General features: G+C 34.0%; 2 protein-coding genes across 2 annotated transcripts; both read right to left on the reverse strand.

Annotated features, from left to right (window-relative positions):
* Positions 1-2,032: 2,032 nt before the first annotated feature.
* LOC105783625 (DNA repair protein REV1) lies at positions 2,033-12,478 on the reverse strand. The gene is made up of 24 exons (XM_052626703.1): positions 12,173-12,478; positions 11,931-12,072; positions 11,692-11,807; positions 11,515-11,591; positions 10,776-11,290; positions 10,171-10,308; positions 9,836-9,968; positions 9,648-9,736; positions 9,250-9,300; positions 8,957-9,160; positions 7,909-8,028; positions 7,621-7,713; positions 7,079-7,138; positions 6,896-6,982; positions 6,649-6,732; positions 6,343-6,415; positions 5,674-5,742; positions 5,424-5,519; positions 4,797-5,093; positions 4,639-4,712; positions 3,632-4,224; positions 3,160-3,220; positions 2,552-2,729; positions 2,033-2,397 (listed from the first exon to the last, which is right to left on the reverse strand). The coding sequence occupies exons 1-23, from the start codon at positions 12,349-12,351 to the stop codon at positions 2,676-2,678; spliced, it is 3,405 nt and encodes a 1,134-aa protein (XP_052482663.1). The 5' UTR covers positions 12,352-12,478; the 3' UTR covers positions 2,033-2,397; positions 2,552-2,675.
* Positions 12,479-15,472: 2,994 nt separating this feature from the next.
* Positions 15,473-17,791, reverse strand: LOC105784341 (transcription factor bHLH113). The gene is made up of 4 exons (XM_012610198.2): positions 17,271-17,791; positions 17,123-17,188; positions 16,928-17,026; positions 15,473-16,808 (listed from the first exon to the last, which is right to left on the reverse strand). Exons 1-4 carry the CDS (start codon positions 17,691-17,693, stop codon positions 16,650-16,652), a joined length of 747 nt encoding a protein of 248 aa, XP_012465652.1. The 5' UTR covers positions 17,694-17,791; the 3' UTR covers positions 15,473-16,649.
* Between the last annotated feature and the right edge of the window lie 2,248 nt (positions 17,792-20,039).

A 20,039-nucleotide genomic window follows, 5' to 3' on the forward strand; every position in this document is an offset into this window, starting at 1 on the left:
TTTTTTATTAGAGAAAAGTAGTTATCAATAAATTATGTTGAAATAAGAAAATTAATATAAATGAAAATAGAGATAAATAATATTTTCAAGAAAATAATAATGGTTTATAAAAACACACCCTTCGTAAAATATACACTTAACTTTGGTAGTATTAGTCAATAAATTATGTTGAAATAAGAAAATTAATATAAATTTGATAAATTATAAATCATTTGTTTAAATATTTATTTGTATTATTTCGCTTTTCGGTTTGGACTTCATGCACTATTTCATACCTAAGTTCGATAAAATCGGTTAATAGTTTTCTACTGTTCTACTTTTCTAATTTAAAGAGGGTAACTTCGTTCCACTTTTTAATTTTAAAATTTTAATTCTCATAAGTAATTTTATCACAATTTATCAACTTAACTAAATTTATTTTCTATCAATCATATATCACATTATATATATAAAAAAGCTTAATTTAAATTTTAAATTGGCAAATTTTGACAATACATACTTTCAATTTTAATGATTATATTAAGATTTTCAAATAAAAATATAATGATTGAATTTTAACATTTAAAGTATAAAATTAAATCTCAAATTATATAAAAATATAAGGATTGATTTTAACTTCTTCTTTTTAGATTTCAATGTAATACTTAAATTTGACAAAAGCTATACATTTTGGTAATAGAAAATAACAATTTTAATTCTTTTATGTTTAATTCAAGTTTTAAGATTAATTTAACGAAAGTTTATAATTAACCAGTAATATTATTAGCAATTAACTGCCATTAATTAAAACTCAAAAAGTCACCAACATCATCCTATATTTAATTAGTTAAAACAAAATTAAATAAATTTACAATTAACACTGCATTTATTCTATTAAAAATCATGAAAATTCAAGTCCAATACTATTAGCTATATCATATCAACCTTAAAATTTAAATTAAATATTAGAAAATTAATATTATTACTTTCAAATACAAAATGTATTCAAATATAAATACTGTATTAAATCTAATATAACAAACACAATCATAATAAAATGTCAAACTCAAATACACAAAAAAAAAAAACCTTTCGTTTTCTATTATTTCTAAGCTTTTTATATTTCAATTTAAATGCATTGTTAAATGCTTTAACTTCAAGATTGTTAATAAATTAGAAATTATCCATTAGAGCATATTATAAATTCTTTTGATAGACCCTTACCCTTGTTCAAGGGAAAGTTACTCATGGAGGTTGGAATCCCGAAAATTTTTCAAAAGATAAAAACATCAAGTTTGAAAGATAAACTAAGACAAAAAGATGCACATTTAAGTACGAGTTAACCTCAATCCGCACTGTCCATTTCCAAATTTAATTTTATATAAAACGAAATTTAAATATACAAAATATAGTACAAATGTTAAAAAATGTGTTTATTTATTTAACGTTCAGATGTCTAATAAAAATGACAATAGAAGACAAATAACTACCAAATATTAAATAAAAATAAGGATTTTATATATATATATAGATGAACCGAAATAATTATTTACAAATATAAATAAACTCAAATAAAATTTAAAATTCATCACTAAACTTGATCAAATATATGCGATCAAGTTATTCAAATCAAAATTTAAATATTTAAATATGCAAAATGCCATATATTTTATTTGGTTCTAAACAGTTCCTTTATAATTATACTTTTAAATAATGATAATTATTTTTTTAAAATGACATATCACATTCATCTGCAATAATAATACTTTACAAAACATATACCATGCACTTAAATTAAAATTTATTAATTTAAGAGTTACTAAATATAATTATAAAATTATTTTTTTAAGTATTTTCTCATAAAAAGGAACGAAAAAAGAAGATACATTTAACTTTTCTTTTGAAATCGTCTTTTACTAAATATATTTTTAATGAGAAACTCACAAGAAAAGGCGGTATTTTTCAACTTGTCTTCACCGGGTTCTGCCTACCCAGCTAGAATGTACTTAGCTCAAGGCCTTAAAAAATCTGTAATCTTTTGTTACCCCAATAATCGGTAGAAGCTCGTTAGAATCATATTTCTATAGAAAACAATGAAAAAGTTCAGATCAGTTGAGTTAAAGCAATGGGTGCCGAGTTTGGGGAAAAAAATGGAGAATACCAACAGCCTAATTGGATAACAGAATAAGAACGAGAGTATTATCCGAATCGCGGTAAGCATTGGATACGGTATTTGTCCAATATGGATGATGCTCAATTTCTTAAAACTTTTTTCATATATTTGGAATATCATAATCTCGTATGCATGACAAGTGACACGTTTCAGTTATCCGTAAAGAGAAAAATCACCTGTGGTTATGCACGAGGAGAGCTGAACAAACAGAAAAGCCACTGGAATGTTGTTCAATTAGTTCAAACCTATCGAAAATGAAATCTATATTATCAGCAACAATAGCTAGATTTCGGATAGCATATACAAGAGTGACAATGTGATACAGCTAAAAAGTGCAAGAATTGTTGGGAATTTATAAAAAAAATTAAGTTAATGATAACATACATGCTAGCTTCTCACCTATAAATCATGGAACCACAACCACTATAGAAATGCAGTGAAAATTTCTTTCATGATTAGCCCATTTTGCACCAGCTGATGAAAGGATCAATGTGGACATTTAAAGAGTCCCATGGATATTGGACTACTTGATTGGAGGTATATGCAAGGTTCCACCATAGTTTTCATCGACAGACGCCTAGAAGAGTTATAACATACAGAAACAAATAAAACTTCATGTCAATTTACAATAAATGAAAACATATAAACTTTGTTGAAAACAAGAGAAGACTATAAATAAGTTGAAATTGAAAAATCCGGTGCTAAAAGGTGTTTTTAGCTTCCCAAAGCACAAATCTTGAAGATGGAGAATTAGAAGCTAAACGAAAACTGATTATAAGCCAATAAAATGGCAGAGTATATAATTTGAGGAATATTCTCAACGACTTGTGACCCTAAGAAAATAGCTTGAAACTATTCACAGAAGATCAGATAATACACTTAAAATAGACAAAGAATGCCAGAAGGAAAACGGATAACAATGTGAAGATATAAAACAGTGATTGTCACCAAAAGCAAAAAAATTGGTTTCTAGTATAGGAACGAGACAATAGGAGTGTTGTGATGACCTGAAGGTGGGGAAAGACCAAATTGTACACTTCCAAGAAGAACTGTGACTTGGTACTTAACCTGAAAAAATATTTATGCTTCCATCAGTACATTATCATAATGCTTGAAGGAGCATAAATGACAGAAGGTTAAGGAAAAGATAACAACGAATCTGATCAATTAGCACTTTGATATTAAACAGCATCCTTATGCGAGTATTAACACATATTGTAGATGCACTCCAAGGACAACTAATGATAAATCATGCTCAGTCCATTAATCAATGTTTTGAAACCAGATCAGTTGGTCGAAAAGGCCAGCAATAGTTGAACTCAAACATCATTATGAGCGATAATTATGAAATCTACAACAAAAATACATAAAATAATAAAGGAATATATATACATAAAGGACCAAGGAGAGAAACAAAATTATGCAAGAACTTCTATCCTCTTCCATAATGGACAAACTTAGCAAAGTACAAGTACATACCTTCTTAGAAGACGAAAACAAACATAGATCTCCTCAATATCTACTACTATCTTCAGTTTAATATAATTCATGAGAAGCTCACTGAAGCTGTGAATAGCTTCATTCCAAGCATCACATCTTGCATTTAAAGGATGTAGGGATTCAGCAATAATGCATTGTAGTATCGAAGATAAACTCTGAGCTGAATTTGCTTTGTAATAAATGTCAACAAAAAAATTCAATGTTGACAATTTGCTGACTTTAAACTTATCAACCCAAAGAGGAGGATCTCCAATCCAGAGATTGTTGCTCAAACCAGAATCAGTTGATCCAGGTCGATTGTCAGTAGCAGTCTTGATGCCCAAAGGAGGATGCATGTTATCTGTCCTCGGGCCCAGGGCAGTACCTTCTGGCATCCTGTGCGCAGGAAGTGCCTCAAATATGTCAGCTCTCAATTCCTCGGGCAGCTGCTGTAACACAGATGTGTCTACTTGGCTCAGAGATGAAGGCACTAAATCATTATTTTCAAGTCCTGCAGTGGAAATTGCAACACTATCGGGTCTTGCCTCAGAGTCTGGCACCATCCGCAGTTCCTCCAATATATGTTGTGTGTCCTTTGGGTAAGGAAAAAAATAACTGTCAATAATAAAACCAAATGCATCTTCTGAACAAATATAGATGAACATATGTCATCATAGCCGGGGGAAGAATAATAGAAGAAAGCTCAAAGGTCAAAAAACTGAATCAGTTAGGATATAAATAAAATTATATGTATTGCCATGTTTATCTTACACCAACACTTCAACAAGTAAAGCACATGTTACATATTCTCGAAACCCCAACCATCCCCAACCACCATCAGTGTCACTTACTACTGTTTATATTTTAAACTCAATAAACATAACAACAGAACTAGTACTGTCAGCCAGGTGTTCCAATTGTTTTACAAAGTTTTAGTAGAGATGGGGATATTTTAAACACAATACAAAGAATCAAAAAGCCATATCTAGTTTGAACTCAAGAGTTACCTTCATTTCCAATGCTGTTCTTCTCAATGAAACAGAAGCAGAATTACGGGATCTTTCTGCTTCCTCTACTGCAACTTGGTGAACACCCCAACAAATTTAAAAGCCATTCATACAAGGAAATTAAATATGCACTTAAAGACCAGGTAAGAATATTTCACCTTGGGCTGGTTCAGGAGGAAAGAAGCATGCAGATCCAGTGCTTTTGTCACCTTGTACTTTTCTTTTGGTAATCAATTCAACTAGCTTTCCATCATAAATTTCATTTAATTCTGAGAGGAGCTCTGAAGGAAGATTCTCCACTACTCCCATGTCAAGGTGGCATAAAGGTGGGACACTTGAGCTCTGGTTAGAACCCCCCTCACCATTGGGTGCATTATTTGTCTCATGAACAGAATTCTCCACTGAAGCAATGCGTAACACACCTGAATTTCCACCCACACTCTTTCCTTCAGAATCTGTGTCATGAAGCCAGTAACATTACAAGCTAAGCTTAGTTCCAGTGATCTTTAAGCAAACCAACAGCAGAAACTAATCTGCCATGTACACACTACGCATTTCAGCTTATTAGAGATATATTTTACTAATTCTTTATTAAATGAAAACTTTGAAGCATGCTGGTCACATATTGTGCAACAGATAAGATCTTAGAATGGCATCTTTAAAGAATACAAACTGAGTTTTAAGAAAACAATGCTTAGCGTAAGGCAATGAGCAACAGTTTGAAATTAGCCAACCACAAGTAATACAATCTAACCACCAAAACATGGGAAAGGGAATACCCATACCAACACATTCTTTGGCTATTCTATTGATATCAAATCGTTGCTTTGAACTCGCTGATGCAGACATGAGCCATGATTTCAAAGAGTTTCTTTCAGGTGCTTAAAAGCAAACAAAAAGGATCAGTCAGGAAGAGTTATAGAACAGCTGAAGCAATCAAGAATCTAAGGTGGCTTGCATCACATCTAGGCCACCAAAAAATTAAAAGCAAGCACCCAAATGAGTGAAGTCTATTTTGGATGGTACAACACATACCTTGCCTAGAAGTATCTGCGCTTTCAAGCCTTGAAACTTGCAAACCAACACCCCGGATGTCCTTGACATCTTATATGGAATCAACTTAAAAGGTTATAGATAGTTTAAAAGCCTAAACTAAATTCATCAAATCTAACAGTTCTAATAGAAAATACTGCCTAAAATCTATTTCCAGATGGTGAGCATCAGGTGAAATCTGTCCACCGATTCCCAAAAGATGTTCCAGAATATCATGTGCATAATTTTCCTTAATGAAAGTTACTTGAGCAAAGTGGTAGTAATTGGTAAACACAATACATTAGAATTATTTTGCCAGAAGCAACAATAGAGAGATCTCGAATCTGCCCTATAATAAAGTTTCAAAATGTAGTTCAAGGCTAAATAAAATGACAAATCTGCTTGGGCTATTTTCTTTAATAACCATTGCCAGTTCCTAGAAAAACTGAGCTGAGAAACAAGAAAAAATATTAAAGATTGAAAGGTTTCCCACTCAACAAAGTCAATCAACCTCAATACTTTCGACATAAGGTCCACATTCATGCTTGGAGCCATAGCAACATATACATTACATTTAAGCTGAAACATCCAGAGGAAAAACCAATGGCATGGATAAACTTTTCCTACAGTTTGAGACTCTTTTAACTTTTTTCACGTCTCGAGCTAACATACCTATGTGGAAAGATCCAAAGAGCTGCTTTGAAATCCTCTGAAGCACTTCAATATCATCAGTAGCAAGTGGAACCTATTGTGACATTGGGCAACGCAATAATATGTGAATATGTAGTGAACGTGTATATGCACATCTCGCTGTTTATGTGAACTAATACCAATGGATAGACAGGGTAAGCACAGTGCAAAAATAACCAATGAGCATTTACTTAATAGTGGAACTGCGAAAAAATTTACAGTTCTGACATGGTTTAAAAATATAAATAATGTGTATTTATATGATAAGGCATGAAAAAATGATGTTACCGTTGTGCTATGGCTCAGGTTTTCGCAGTCTCCACAGCCCATAAACTTTGCAGGCTCTCCAGCATCTTTTCTTCTCTTTTTTATCTAGACATGAGTATTACACACCAGAACATTTCTAGTTTATTTCAGGCCTTGATACATTCTACTGTCTCAGATTATCTTCCAAAGCAATTCAGCAAAAGAATATCACTCAGATCATTTTAGTAAAGTGATACCTCATATAACCCAATACCAAAGAAGAGCGTACCTTAAGTGTGAAAGTACGCCCTTGCACCCCACACCCTTGCAAGCGTAACGAGACCTCTTTGCAAAGGTCTAAAAGGAAATGCTGAGCCTACAAATAATCAATTAACAATGTCTTCCTCAGTTAAAAAGAAAAAAAAAACAAAAAGATCACCCCTGAGCCTTTAGAATACATCAGACTACTGACATGTTGAAGATCCCTGAATCTTACACCCCAGTTCACTTCAGCCCCCACAGACTTGCTCTCCTGCAAGTTACATCAAAAGTAAGTATGACTAATAGGAATAAATTCACAACTAAGGAAAAACTCTTCAAAGTTCAAAATTGACCAATCCAATATTGTCAGATTGAAAGAATAAACTTCTACGCCATCAATTATAATAGACAAGATATGTTCTTCCTGACGACCAAAACTCCAGTTCTGAAATGGTATTTCTAGAACTTAGTTTTCTGTGCAAGAATAACTTTAATGGAGGTGGAACAAGTAAAATTATCAATAAAGATAACATCAAATGTACCTCTACTAACCTATTAGTTCATTTCTCTATTAAGCTGAAAGGAATTTCAGAATTCAAACATGCATTTCTCAATACAAAAAAAAATTATGTTACATAGCTTGAATATATGGATGTGACCTGCAATGCAAATGAGAATCTCTAAAAAGGGCAGGGCTACACAAGTGTGAAATCAGGCAACTCTTGGATGAGAAGAGTATGCAGTTGGACAAACCTGAATCATCCCAACAAGCCGATTATCCATTCCTCTACTGTAATTCCAGAGCATCTCACCAGTTTTAATCCCAAAATACTTTTGCAGGGAGTCCTGCAGATGAAGTGAGGATTGATATACACAACAAATTAGATTAATATTCCACCACAGAAGTAACATTATATCCCATTTCTGGGATAATGATCTATTCAGTCTCGTCCATTTACCCAAACTTGCACATTAGAAATTGTAAATTGACCACTTCAATATAAGGAAGTACACCATATTTCAAATGAAATCCGGTACTACCTTTGAAATCAAACGCAACTCCCCACAAGTTCGAACATTTTTATTTTTCAATTTTTCAGCCAGTACATGACCTATTCCAGGGAGTACTTTTATTGGAAGTTGATCCAAGTACTCATCAACCTGCAAATGAAAAGAACACGGTGGTCAGCACCGAAGAATTTATTGAAGATTTATCAGTTTACAGATATTTTCAAAAGGATTCTTGCAATCCAATAAAACCAAAACTATATATCACTAAGAAGCAAGTCTAACGTGATCAGTTCGATTTTAACCATATAGAAAAAGGCATATCCATGCTGATACTGGAAGTTCAAGTCCACTTATGAAGCTCCTATTAGTTTTGCAGATAGAGCTTTTCTACTGGCTACACTGCTTGATAGAGCCTTGAGTTGAGCAATATAAAATATTGAACGCTTATTTGGTATCGTTCAATCACAACACAATCATAACAATATATGGCACTCAATAGCTGCATCTACAAAGGTTAAACAAAGCTTACACATGTGCATTGCAGTTTACTTCACTGAGGCTAGTGCTTTTCTTGCACCTTGCGCTTAAGGCTAAATAAAGGTTCTAGTGCCAAGAGTGCACCTAGCTCCCTAGACAACACTGATTTCACTTTTAAAATTAAGCGCAGGATAGTTAGCTTTCCTTAATGTGTTATGTGTCATTACAACAGAATCTAACATTTAATATGCTCCATAGAAACCAACAATTAGGATAGTTTAATATACTTTAGGGAACAGAATGAAGACATAATTTACATTCAAAAAGATACATGTTGAAGAGAATGAGCATTCTTCAAGAATTCAATCAAGGATCATTTTGGTATTTAAAACTAAGTGCAGGATGGTTACCAATCCTAATACTGCATTTTCTTGATGTGTTATTGTCATTAAAATTTCTTATAGTAAAATATAGTACAAGAGAACCCAACATTTAACGTCTCCAAACTCCACAGCTTGGAAATTGCAAAATTATCAAAATGAATAATAATAATAATAATAATAATAATAATAATAATAATAAAAAAATTAGCTGAGCATACCCTCTCAGGATGGATATAACATTGACCATTTGGTTTAGCAGTTCTAGTGGCTAGACGGGCCATAAGCATGTTCTCTGCAATCCCAGCACTTGCAGTGCATCCTGTAGCTTCAGATATTTCCTTTCGTACTGCTGAAGCTAAAAGCTGAGGATCTTTACCTTCTAAGTCTGTGACATCTAAAAATGCTTCATCGCAGCTGACAGCCTATATTCAACAATAATTGTGACATTAGCAATAACAAAGGCTTTCCTTCTACCAAAAGACAGACTTGATCCAATACATCATGAGCAGACCTGAACTCTGTTGCAGTGTTTATGCAAGATGTTATAGAATTGATCGGCAACCTGCATAATTAAATTATATATGAGAAAAAGCAAACAGGACTAAAACTCCAAAGAAAAAAAAAGTATTTTCCTAAGATGTAAAGTTGGAAACATGAATCCACATCTAGGACTTTATTCTTAGTAAGATCAACTAATTCAAGGTCCTCTTTTTTATAGTTTCCATCCATGACCACCTTAGTCATGTCATTCCCCCTTTGACATGCACATCCTCCATTCAAAAGGAAAAGAAATGCAGAAATAGAAGTTATAAAGGAGGACAGCAGAAGAAGAGAGATGAGGGAACCACGACACTCTTCCTTATCTATGCAAGTGTAACAGCAAAATTGCATACCCAGTTGGTGATTTACCTCCTCATATGATTCAAAGTTGTACGGGAGAATAACAAGTTGGGGGCATAGACTCTTGGCATCTCTAACAAACATTCCTGCCTTAATTCCTGAAGCATAATAAAAGTTTATCAATCTCATGCTGAATAAAAGCTCTCCAGCTAAAATATTACAGAAAATGTAGAAATATAACTTAGATAAAAACCAACCATAATCTCGAGCAGGATAATTTGCAGAAGAGATTTCAGCAGTTCCTTTTGGATTGTCTGAATGGCATACAGCTACAGGCTTGTCATTTAATTCAGGATGGCTCCTGATAACCACCGAGACAAAAAACAGTCCTGAAGCAACATATTAGTATCAATCCAAAACCACATGTACAGAGAAGAAAAGGTCGTCCTCCATAGACATCTACAGATTTGTAACTCATCCTAAAAGCCTAATCCCATATACCCCATTATCAATTATCAATTATCAATACAACTATGGTATTAAAAAAGTAAGAGGATAGACAACAAAAAGTCAAGGTTAAAAGCTCAATTACCATGTCAATATGGATAATGGGAGTCTTTTGAGTACCAGCAGAGACATTCGAATGAGACTTTGTAAATCCATTTGACAAACTAGGAAAACGGTTACGATATCTATTTCTCCAGGTTCCAATGAAATGCAGCCTTGAATTCTACAATAATTAAAAGACCCGTCAGTGTATAGCTGTTATAACAATATCTACAGACATAAACAACTCAAACGCATGAATGCCCTTTCAAAGCGAAGCCAAGAAAGCATTAATATTACCAGTCCAGTTAATCAATTACTACTGATATAAACAAGTTCAGCGAAAAAGTTACCACAATGAAACGCTCGATAAACAAAACATATTGTGCTACTTGGGCCACTAACAGGGATTCAATAAACTTCAAATGGAACTATGGCAATCACCATATGCCAGTCTACAGAATACACTGGTAATTAACTCCATAAGGCATACTCAAACAATTAGCCACAGAAAGGTTTAACATTCCTAATACTTGGGGGGGGGGGGGGGCAGAACAATTGGCTTGAAGCAAATATCGCAAAGGATTATAGAGAACTAATCAAATATCGCACAGCAATGTGAGAAAAGGAAATCATTAATCTATTCAATACCTTGAAGTAATTCTCCACAAAATTGGGATCTCCAAGAGTTGAATGCCGATGCTTGGAAGGTCCAATGACTGTTGATGTGGGTGATCCTCTTATACCATGATTGTCAAAACAACGGCTACTAACAGATGAAGAGGACTGTTCAGGAGAGGCCTGAAGTCTGTCATTTGCCATGCTTTCATCCTCCTCCTGCAGATTACTCTGTTCTACCACCTTTACTTCCTCAGGTTCTTCACCATAGCTGTTACTTGGCCCATCAATTACTGTTTTATCAGTATTTTCATACTTAAGCTCATCATTTTCTTCAGTAGCTTGCTTCCTCCGTTCAAAAGAATTACCTGCTTCAGAAAAACTTGCATCCTTTGATGCATCCTTCAAACATAAAACCTCATTTTCATGTTTTACTTCACAAATTGCATTTGTAAAAGCACCCTCATCCGCAGGATTACATTTTGTAGTGAAGAAGGCTGACAATGTAGGTTGATTGTTAGCAAGCTGGTCAAGCTGGTAAGGAACCCCTTGAGCAAACAAAACAAGATCCATAATAATTCAATAAGATGGAAAAATGATAGTTGACACTATTCATTACAGAAAGTAAGACAGATAAATAAAATTATCAAAGCTCCACAAGGAATACTATTTCATTGGAGTTAAGGTTCAATAGTTAATCGACCATTTCTCTATGCTTATCTCTTCTACTATATAACCATAAACTGCAAGCCAACTAAATGCATCAACTTACAACTCAAAAGTTTGTTGGCAGCAACAGAATCTAGAATCCACATAGGTTTCACTACAGGAAGTCCACTGCTAAATGACCTACATTCAAATCAACAACAATAACTACCTCAACTTACAATCAAAATCCGCTTTAACCATTCTGAGCATGGAAAAATAATTTAATTTTTTTTTAATGAACCTGAGATTCTTGATTTTACTGTCAGGAAGATTGCTGCAGATGATATGAGTGACTCTATGCCTTGAAAAATAATTCTCAAATCGACCACCGTGGTTTAACATATATTGTCGCAGCTCCTGCACATTTCATCATCAATACAAACAACAAACGTCACCAAGTAAAAGCCATAAAACATGAATTGCGGAAATGAACTAAACAACACTAGATGGAATTCAAGGAAAAGTAGAAAAGAACTAAACCTGGCTAGATGGAACCGTGAAACCATCAACAAATATAGAAACCCCGTGAAAAATAGGTTTCGCAGAAGAATCGCTACGAGTAGAATTCGAAGCCTCTGCATCAAACTGATTTTGAAGCTTTCTATTCTTCACTACCATATAACTACAAAATGATAATAAGAATAATAACTAACAACCGAATCATAACTGAATTGTTTTAAACATTAAAAAGAACTAAAAGAAGAGAGAAAAATAATGAAAACCTTCCAAAATCAGAGAAAGGAGAAGAGCGAAAAGAGGAGCGAGAGGAAGATAGAGAATTGCTGCCCCAAGCCATGCCTAGGGTTTTCTGGTTACTTGTCCTCTTCTTGCTGCTATTACTTTGATTTTTCGAAGAATGTGAATTGAAGCTTCGTTTCGAATTAGAGGAATCCGCACTCATTTTATTCTTGGAACTGAAAGATCGTGAAATCGTTCAAAAATAAAATCACCGCCACAACCGAGAAAAAAAAAACAAGAAGAAGAAAGAACAAAATTAGCGGGAGAATTTCAGTTCAGACACTTTACAATAGGCGTATGCAATACGCTATCTGTATACGGTATTCATTAAGTTCATAATTATATAGGGTTAATTTAACGTTTGATCCTGTAATTTCATCAAATATGCAATGTGGTACCTGTACAAAAATATTGTGTAATTTTGTACCTATATCATTTCTGAGTATTAATCCACCTAGAGGCTTAATACAAGAACAGAAACCTGCCGGCTTGATAACATGCAATTTGGACGGTGGATTCACATATTTGCGGATATCCGATTCGGATTTAACGGATTCAAATCATATTTGGATTCAGATTAAAATGGTTATCAACTGCAAATTCAGAGCAGATGCAAATAAATCCGCTCAGGTATTCATTATTCCATCACTAAAATAATATCATTTACTGACAGAAGCTTATACTGACGGACTGAATTAGTCAATATAAACGATTTCTGACGGATTTAACCCGTCAATAATTTTAATAGCATTTATTGACCGACCACAACATCCGTCTATACGAATATTGCTTACCGACGGATGGTAAAATACCATCACTATAGGTAGACCTTATATCGACGGATGGTAATGGACGTCAGTAAATGTACGCATGTGGAAACTTTTTTCCTAATAAATTATTTACTTTTAATTTCTAAATGAGGTTTAAAATTAATTGTGTTTTTTAGGTATAAATGTGTTAAAGGTTCTTGTATTTTTTTTGAAATTTAAAATATTTTAACTTTGAGATATTAAGTTTCTATATTTTAATTAAATTTTATTTTTTTCTTGATTTTATTTTTTTTAAATATTTTTTATGTTTTTAGTTAATATATGGAAAAAATATTTTTTTAAATATATTTACATTTAATGGGTGAAGACCAATTTGTTAATATTAAGTGACTTAAGTTTTGAAGCAGTATAGAACATGTCCATAATGTATTCTCTCACATTTCCTTGTCCCTTATACTTTATAGACATCAAAGAAGTCAAAAGTGATGTCATCTTAACATTATCATTTTTAGCAAAATGTTTCTCAATTTCACCAAGGAAACCCTTAGCCTGAGTAATCTCTTCACATTTTGTGCCTCTAAAGGATTCTAGAATGTTGTGTTTCATGATCATTAGACTCGTGCAATTTGAACAATCCCACCTTTTAACATCAGGAGTGCTTGTTGTAGTGAGAGGTGCAGGTTGTTATTCCTTTAGTGCAAGATCTATGTCCATACAATCAAGCACTGGGTATAGAATTGATGTTAGTAGATATTGTGGCAGCAGAAGATGAACTAGTTGAATATAGAATAAAATTAAATATAAATAAAAATATGCTCACATCAATATTAATAAGTAAACAATAAATTCAAGATAATGACTAATCTCATCTCAATATACCAAACACAACATTAATAACAAGTATTCAGGCAGTAATATTAACCGTAGCGATACTCTTGTTGTAGCAAACATTAACAATAAATTATGTCAAACAATGAATTAATTATTGGACTAACTTATTACTCATATAAAGTACCTTATAATTACCACACATTTATCACTGCAGATGTCATTGAAATTACATCAAATATTAGCTCACTTTTAGGTCAATTAATAAACGCGTGAATAACAAAAACATATAATCATATTGATATTTTAAATAAATTAATCTACGTAAAAGATGACACTTTGGTGGCATTTTGTTTCAACAAACCTATTTAAAAGATTAGACATCCTTAATTAAAACGTAAAGTCAAAATATGAATTTATTTGTTTCAACATATTTCTCTTAATTTCATTTTGGACAAAAATATTAACTTGTAAGTGATATCTTATTGTAGTAATTAAAGTCGACAATAAGTCGAAAAATAAATCTTCCTTCGAGCCGATTTATTACTCACATGTAAAACTGAATAATATTATTAACCTTCCTTTGGGCAAATAAATATTAACATAACTTAAGTTACATCCACGCAACCTTTCATATTTTAAAACAAAATAAATTACACAAAAAGATCACTTTGGTGACTTATTGCTTCGATTAAGTTATTTTAAAATGTATGAAATTCCAATATTCAATTTGAAAATTTTAAACAGTCAAAGATCAAAATTGAAATTTCGGAATGCACTACAATTTCCAAAATAATCCAAAGTAAGATTACCCAAATAGAAAAATAAAATAAAATAAAAATCGAAAAGATGAAATCATAAAACATGATTGCATATTTATACATAATTGACTATGTAAATATTAACAACTACTTCATGTATATTAATAACACAAATCCATAAACCATACTGTGAAAGAGCTTAGCAATCACCTACTTCACTTCACTTAATCAGATACCATAATCAAAATTATATTAACCACTTTCCAAAAATAAAATCGAAAAATAATTCAAAGCATGATGCTTTTGGTTTCACCATTCAGCAAGAGACCAAACCAAATATTTTTTTATTAAACGCATATCATGTTCATTATGAGTTTGCACCAATGCATTCAAAAAATAAAATAAATATCCATAGCATAAAATTAACAACTGCAATACATCAATTTAACAAAGATTTCACATTCCAATTCGCTAAACATGAGCAAAATCTTGCTCATAATTACTAAAATGTCTCCAGAATAATATATATAACCATAAAATCGTAAAATAAACTAATAGCAATTAATTAGTACAACCCAAATAAACTTCAACCAAATTAGATTGGAGTGACATTTTATTATAACAAACAATAACATGTAATTACTGGGTTTAATCCTTTGGGGGAGGACAAATTACGACTGCCAAGAGAGGATATCGTTAAATGATGATTAAATCCTTATCGATTTGATACTAAATCCTATATGATTTTTTGTGTGGATTAAGGGTGAGAAGTACATATGTCTTGCAATGTTTCGAACTCCTGAAAAAGTTTATTTTGTTGCCACATGGTAACTGAAGTGATCACTACCCCACGCAACGAGAAACCGTCGATACGCTTATGAGCGAAGTTTAAGATTTCAGATTGGGACTGATCATTCAACATCCATCTTAATACGATAGATCATAAAATGCAAGAGGTAAATATAGAAGGGGAATGAAATGATTCTTCGAGAAGATAAAAAGTATAATAAATCGTATAAATTTGAAGCCACAAGCATCAAGCACGTCCCGTCATCTCTTCCACTTTACCACCACTGAAGAACTTCAGCAATGAGGAATAATTTAGTTGCAGTAAGAGCAAAGAATCCAAATCTGATGTCAAGCTTTATCCTTTCCTTGTAAGAAGAACTGAGAGCAAATTCAATGCTGTGATATTGAAACCATTGTTTACGAGCAAAGTTAACAAGCCTCCACCGAAAAGGAAGACAAGATTGGTGTTGTAGTGGGGGTAGTGATGGATGATATAAAAGTTTGAGGTTCCAGCTTTGAAAATCAAAGCTTAGTTTTACTGAGACTGCTAAAGCTAGGATTGAGAAGGTTTGTGGAGAATGCTCGACTTTAAATGCTCCTTGGCACTTCTTAGAGGGTTGAAGAATGGTTGTAAAGTAGTAAACACTTTGGTCTTAGTCCAGCACTCGGTGTGTTTCACAACCACATATTCAGTCAAAGGAAAGGAAGTTAGAGAGGGCTAGAATGGTGAAAACAAAAGATTATATAATTTTTCGACACATATTCGGAGCTTCATGATACGACACCGCCATGCACAACAAAGCGAAGAAAAAGAAATGAAAAAAAAATTGAAAAAGAACTTGAATAGAAGAAGAACCAAAAGATTATATAGACCCATCCAATCCAAGTCACCCATTAGGCACCTCTGCAATCAGCCCTCTTCTCAAAACTGCTTTGGAAATTGATCGTGAGCCTCGAAGATTTTCAACTCTGACCCCCCCCCCCCAAACCCCCACTTAGGACCACATGCTGCTTCCTAAAGAAAAAAAAGGGGAAAAAAAAAGAACAAGCAACTTTTTTTCAACAACATACATAATATTATATGACATATTTCCATGAATGTCTTTCATATCTGAACCAGGTGTTTACCTTTCCCAGGTTCCGGTTTTTTCTACTCCTTTTTTACCCCCTTTTGATGATCCATTTCAAGATACAGAGCTATCAAAATCTTTTTTTTCCAGACAAAAATGGCACTGCTTAGCTCTTTACCAAGTTAGCCCTAAAATTCTAACAAAGTATACTTCAAAAAACTAGCTACATATAAATTCACAGTTTCACTGCCTTATTATTACATTGTTTCCCATCGTCGCCGGCGACCAGAAATCGGCACCGTTGCTATTCTCCACGTGTGCAGTGCAAGCAACGGGGACCAGGCACAGCCCCCTGCTCTTCAGTTCCTTTCTTGATTCTTCACCTCCGTTGTTTTCACCATCCTAACAGCAACACAGAAAAGACACCCTTTTGACCCCATTTTTTTCGTTACACCATTAATTCATCAAAAGAGACAAAAAGAAAAAACTGGGTTATTATTAATATTTGTTTGATTACTTACATGCGGGTGTTGCAGGTAAGGAGAGCAAAGGACTTGAACCTGGTCATGCAGGAACCTGATATAACCCATTGCTTCATGGAGTACTGATGCCGTATCTGTCTGCAACATTGTTAAATTACCCCAAATTTCATTACTCCCTTAATCAAAGTCATTCAATCCAAAATTAATGATTAAAAAAGAGTTGAAAAAGAAAACCTTGCCAAATGGTGAAACCAGCTGCTGCAATGCATTGATTCTATCTCCTATCTTCTCTTTCCTCACCTGTTTGTACAATTGATTCTTTGCTTTTCAAAACAGAACCAAACAAGTCAAAAAATGAAATTATATGTACAAGTAGAACCACCTTTGCATGGCCGCCGGTGGTGGGGTTCTCGACTTTGGACCTTTTATTGGTTCTTCGCCTTGTCGGTTGAGCTTCAACAATGGCACCCCTGCACTGCATCGATTTGGTGTTGTTACCAGAAGAAGTCGAGGAAGAATCACTGCATGTGAGCCCAGCTTTAGGAGCAGCATTAATAGCAGGTTTACCAAGCACTATGTCAGCATCATTTGGATGGCATCCCCCAAAGCAAAGCATTTTGGGTGTACTCTTCACAGCAAACGAAGAGCAAGTGTAGTTAAAACTCTGGGCAGGACCAAGAGTATCACCATCATCATCATGGCCACCACCAAACAATAACTGAGAAAAACTACTACTAGTAGTAGTTGTTGTTGCAGTCTCCTGGTCCCCCTCAAAACCATGGTCAGCCTCGGTCTCAGCCATCATAAAGGAAAAAAAGTAAGAAAGAAAGAACCCCAAAAGGCAAAACGCCCCCACAAGCTTGAATATTAACTTTTAATTTTTCTTTGTGTTTTGTAGTTGGAAAGCAGCTAGCAGGCGTTACAAAATACAAAAATATGAGAGAATTATAGTGTATAAAGTAAAATGGAAAAATGGGTGGCTGTTTTTCCCAAGATTGGCTTTGGTTTTTTCGACTGTAGTGACAGTCAAACCCATCCACCCCGAGAAAACCGTGGTTTATTTATCCAAAGCTTTGGTTTATTTACAGTGCTCAAATCTTACTGGTTTTCCACTGGGTCTTATTTTAATTCCAGTTCAAGACTAATTGATTGTAATAAAAATTCCTTTAAATTGGATCATGTAATATTTTAAAGATAAAAATTTAGAATTTCACTTGAGATTTTTATTATTTATTTGGTGTTTTTTACAGGTATTATATTGAGAAAAAAATATACCTTTCTATATATATGACTGTCTTTTCAGACTTGAAACACCAAAAAATTAAAGAAGCTGATCAGTGTTCAGTCACCACCACCGATTGAGTTGACTTGACCTACAGAATTTAAAGAAAAGTACCTAAACACGGCCTTTATAAATTCAGACGCTCAACCCACTTTCTCTGCATGTTGATTGAGGGCGTGTCAATAACATATTATGTATATGCCTACAACTCATCATGTCTTCCATCGAAAGCTCATTTGAAAAATAACAAATTGCGCCTCCTCCGCGAGGCATGGTAGTATTGCACAAGCTAGATCAGTGAGGAAGAACGATGAAAATTTAAAAGATTACCACAAGGAGTACATCGATATTTGGGATCATAGGATGAAATTTTTACTTATCCGCGAATCTTTTTTTTCTTATCGGACACGACGACTTGTTTCGAGTACATGTCCTGGTTCAGAGTCGTCGATAACTCGTATTTACTATCCGTGGAGGCGAGGAGTAGGCAACTTCGTCAGAAGAAGCAATGACGAGCGGGCCAGTAGCGTAGGTCTGGAAAATGTGTCGCATCAGGTTCATCACCGGCTCTGACACAACAAGCGTAATCGATGTTTATTCCACATCCCAGTCAATTCATTCCATTTATTTCTATTCATATCACTAACCTCGTGTTTTTTCACCAGCACCACAAAATGCACCATCACAGCACTTGCAACTAACCCTCCTGAAGGTACATATTACGGGACACCTCCGTGCGTAACATTTTACCCGCATGACCACGTTGATACTAATGCAAACGTCGAACCAGATATTGTTGCATGTACCGTCACTAATGCCATCATTGATACCAGTATCGATGCTCGGGTTAATACCGACATATCTGAGTTTTGTGACATCGTTCGATTATTTGTCGATAGTGTCACAAACACTCACCGCATTGTTTTTTATCGTGGTAGGTCATCAACACAACCACCTTATCGTGGAGTGAAGGACACACAATTAAAGGCTAGGACGACATAACACTCGAGCACGAAGAAAGGCGATGGAGACAAAGATGAAATCGAGGGTGGAGATGAAAATGAAGACAATGGTGGAGATGAAAATGAGTACAAGGGTGGAGGTGAAGATGAAGAAGATGATCCGACACCACTAGTTGTGCGTAGAAATTCTACGTGCACCTGCCAGCCACCATCTTGTGGCACACATTCGGCCCAACAACATTGATGATGTATTTTTATTTACTTATTGCGATGTAAATATAAATGACATCAAAAGAAAAAACAATTATTTTTTTATATTTATATTACAACTTGTATTTGTCTTTGTTAAATTCTAATGTAAGTTATACGTTACGCGATTGTTATGCAATAATGGATCGAAGTATAACAAGGGAGCCAGTTGACGGTTGTTACGCGGTCACGAGTTCAAACTTTTTGGATACCTAGAAATGTTGCATTATAAATATCATACAAAAGTTTAAGGGCATAATCAAAGGAAAAAATGTGGGGCTTGCCGCTATAAATGGCGTAACTTTTTTCTCCATTTTCACGTAACTAGTATCTTTAACCTTCCTTCTTATCTAAAGGTTGACACTGCCGTGGACACAAGAGAACTCTCAAGCGGACAACAGTTGTTACGGTGTAGTAAAGGTAATGCTCCTTTCGGGGTGACAACGATTGTCATTATTAAACAACCCATTAATGATTACAAACACTGCCATACTAACTCGAGTTTGACATTTACTATGTCAAAACATCTACTTTCCGCCTGAGATCTCTCTTGTGTCCACTTCAGTGTCAACTTTCGAATAAGAATGAAAGTTTAAATATACCGACTACCAAGAAATAAAGAAAAAAATTAAGTTGATTACACCAGAAATCCCTTCAT

The sequence above is a fragment of the Gossypium raimondii genome, chromosome 13 (assembly GCF_025698545.1).
Source record: "Gossypium raimondii isolate GPD5lz chromosome 13, ASM2569854v1, whole genome shotgun sequence".
NCBI lineage: Eukaryota > Viridiplantae > Streptophyta > Magnoliopsida > Malvales > Malvaceae > Gossypium > Gossypium raimondii.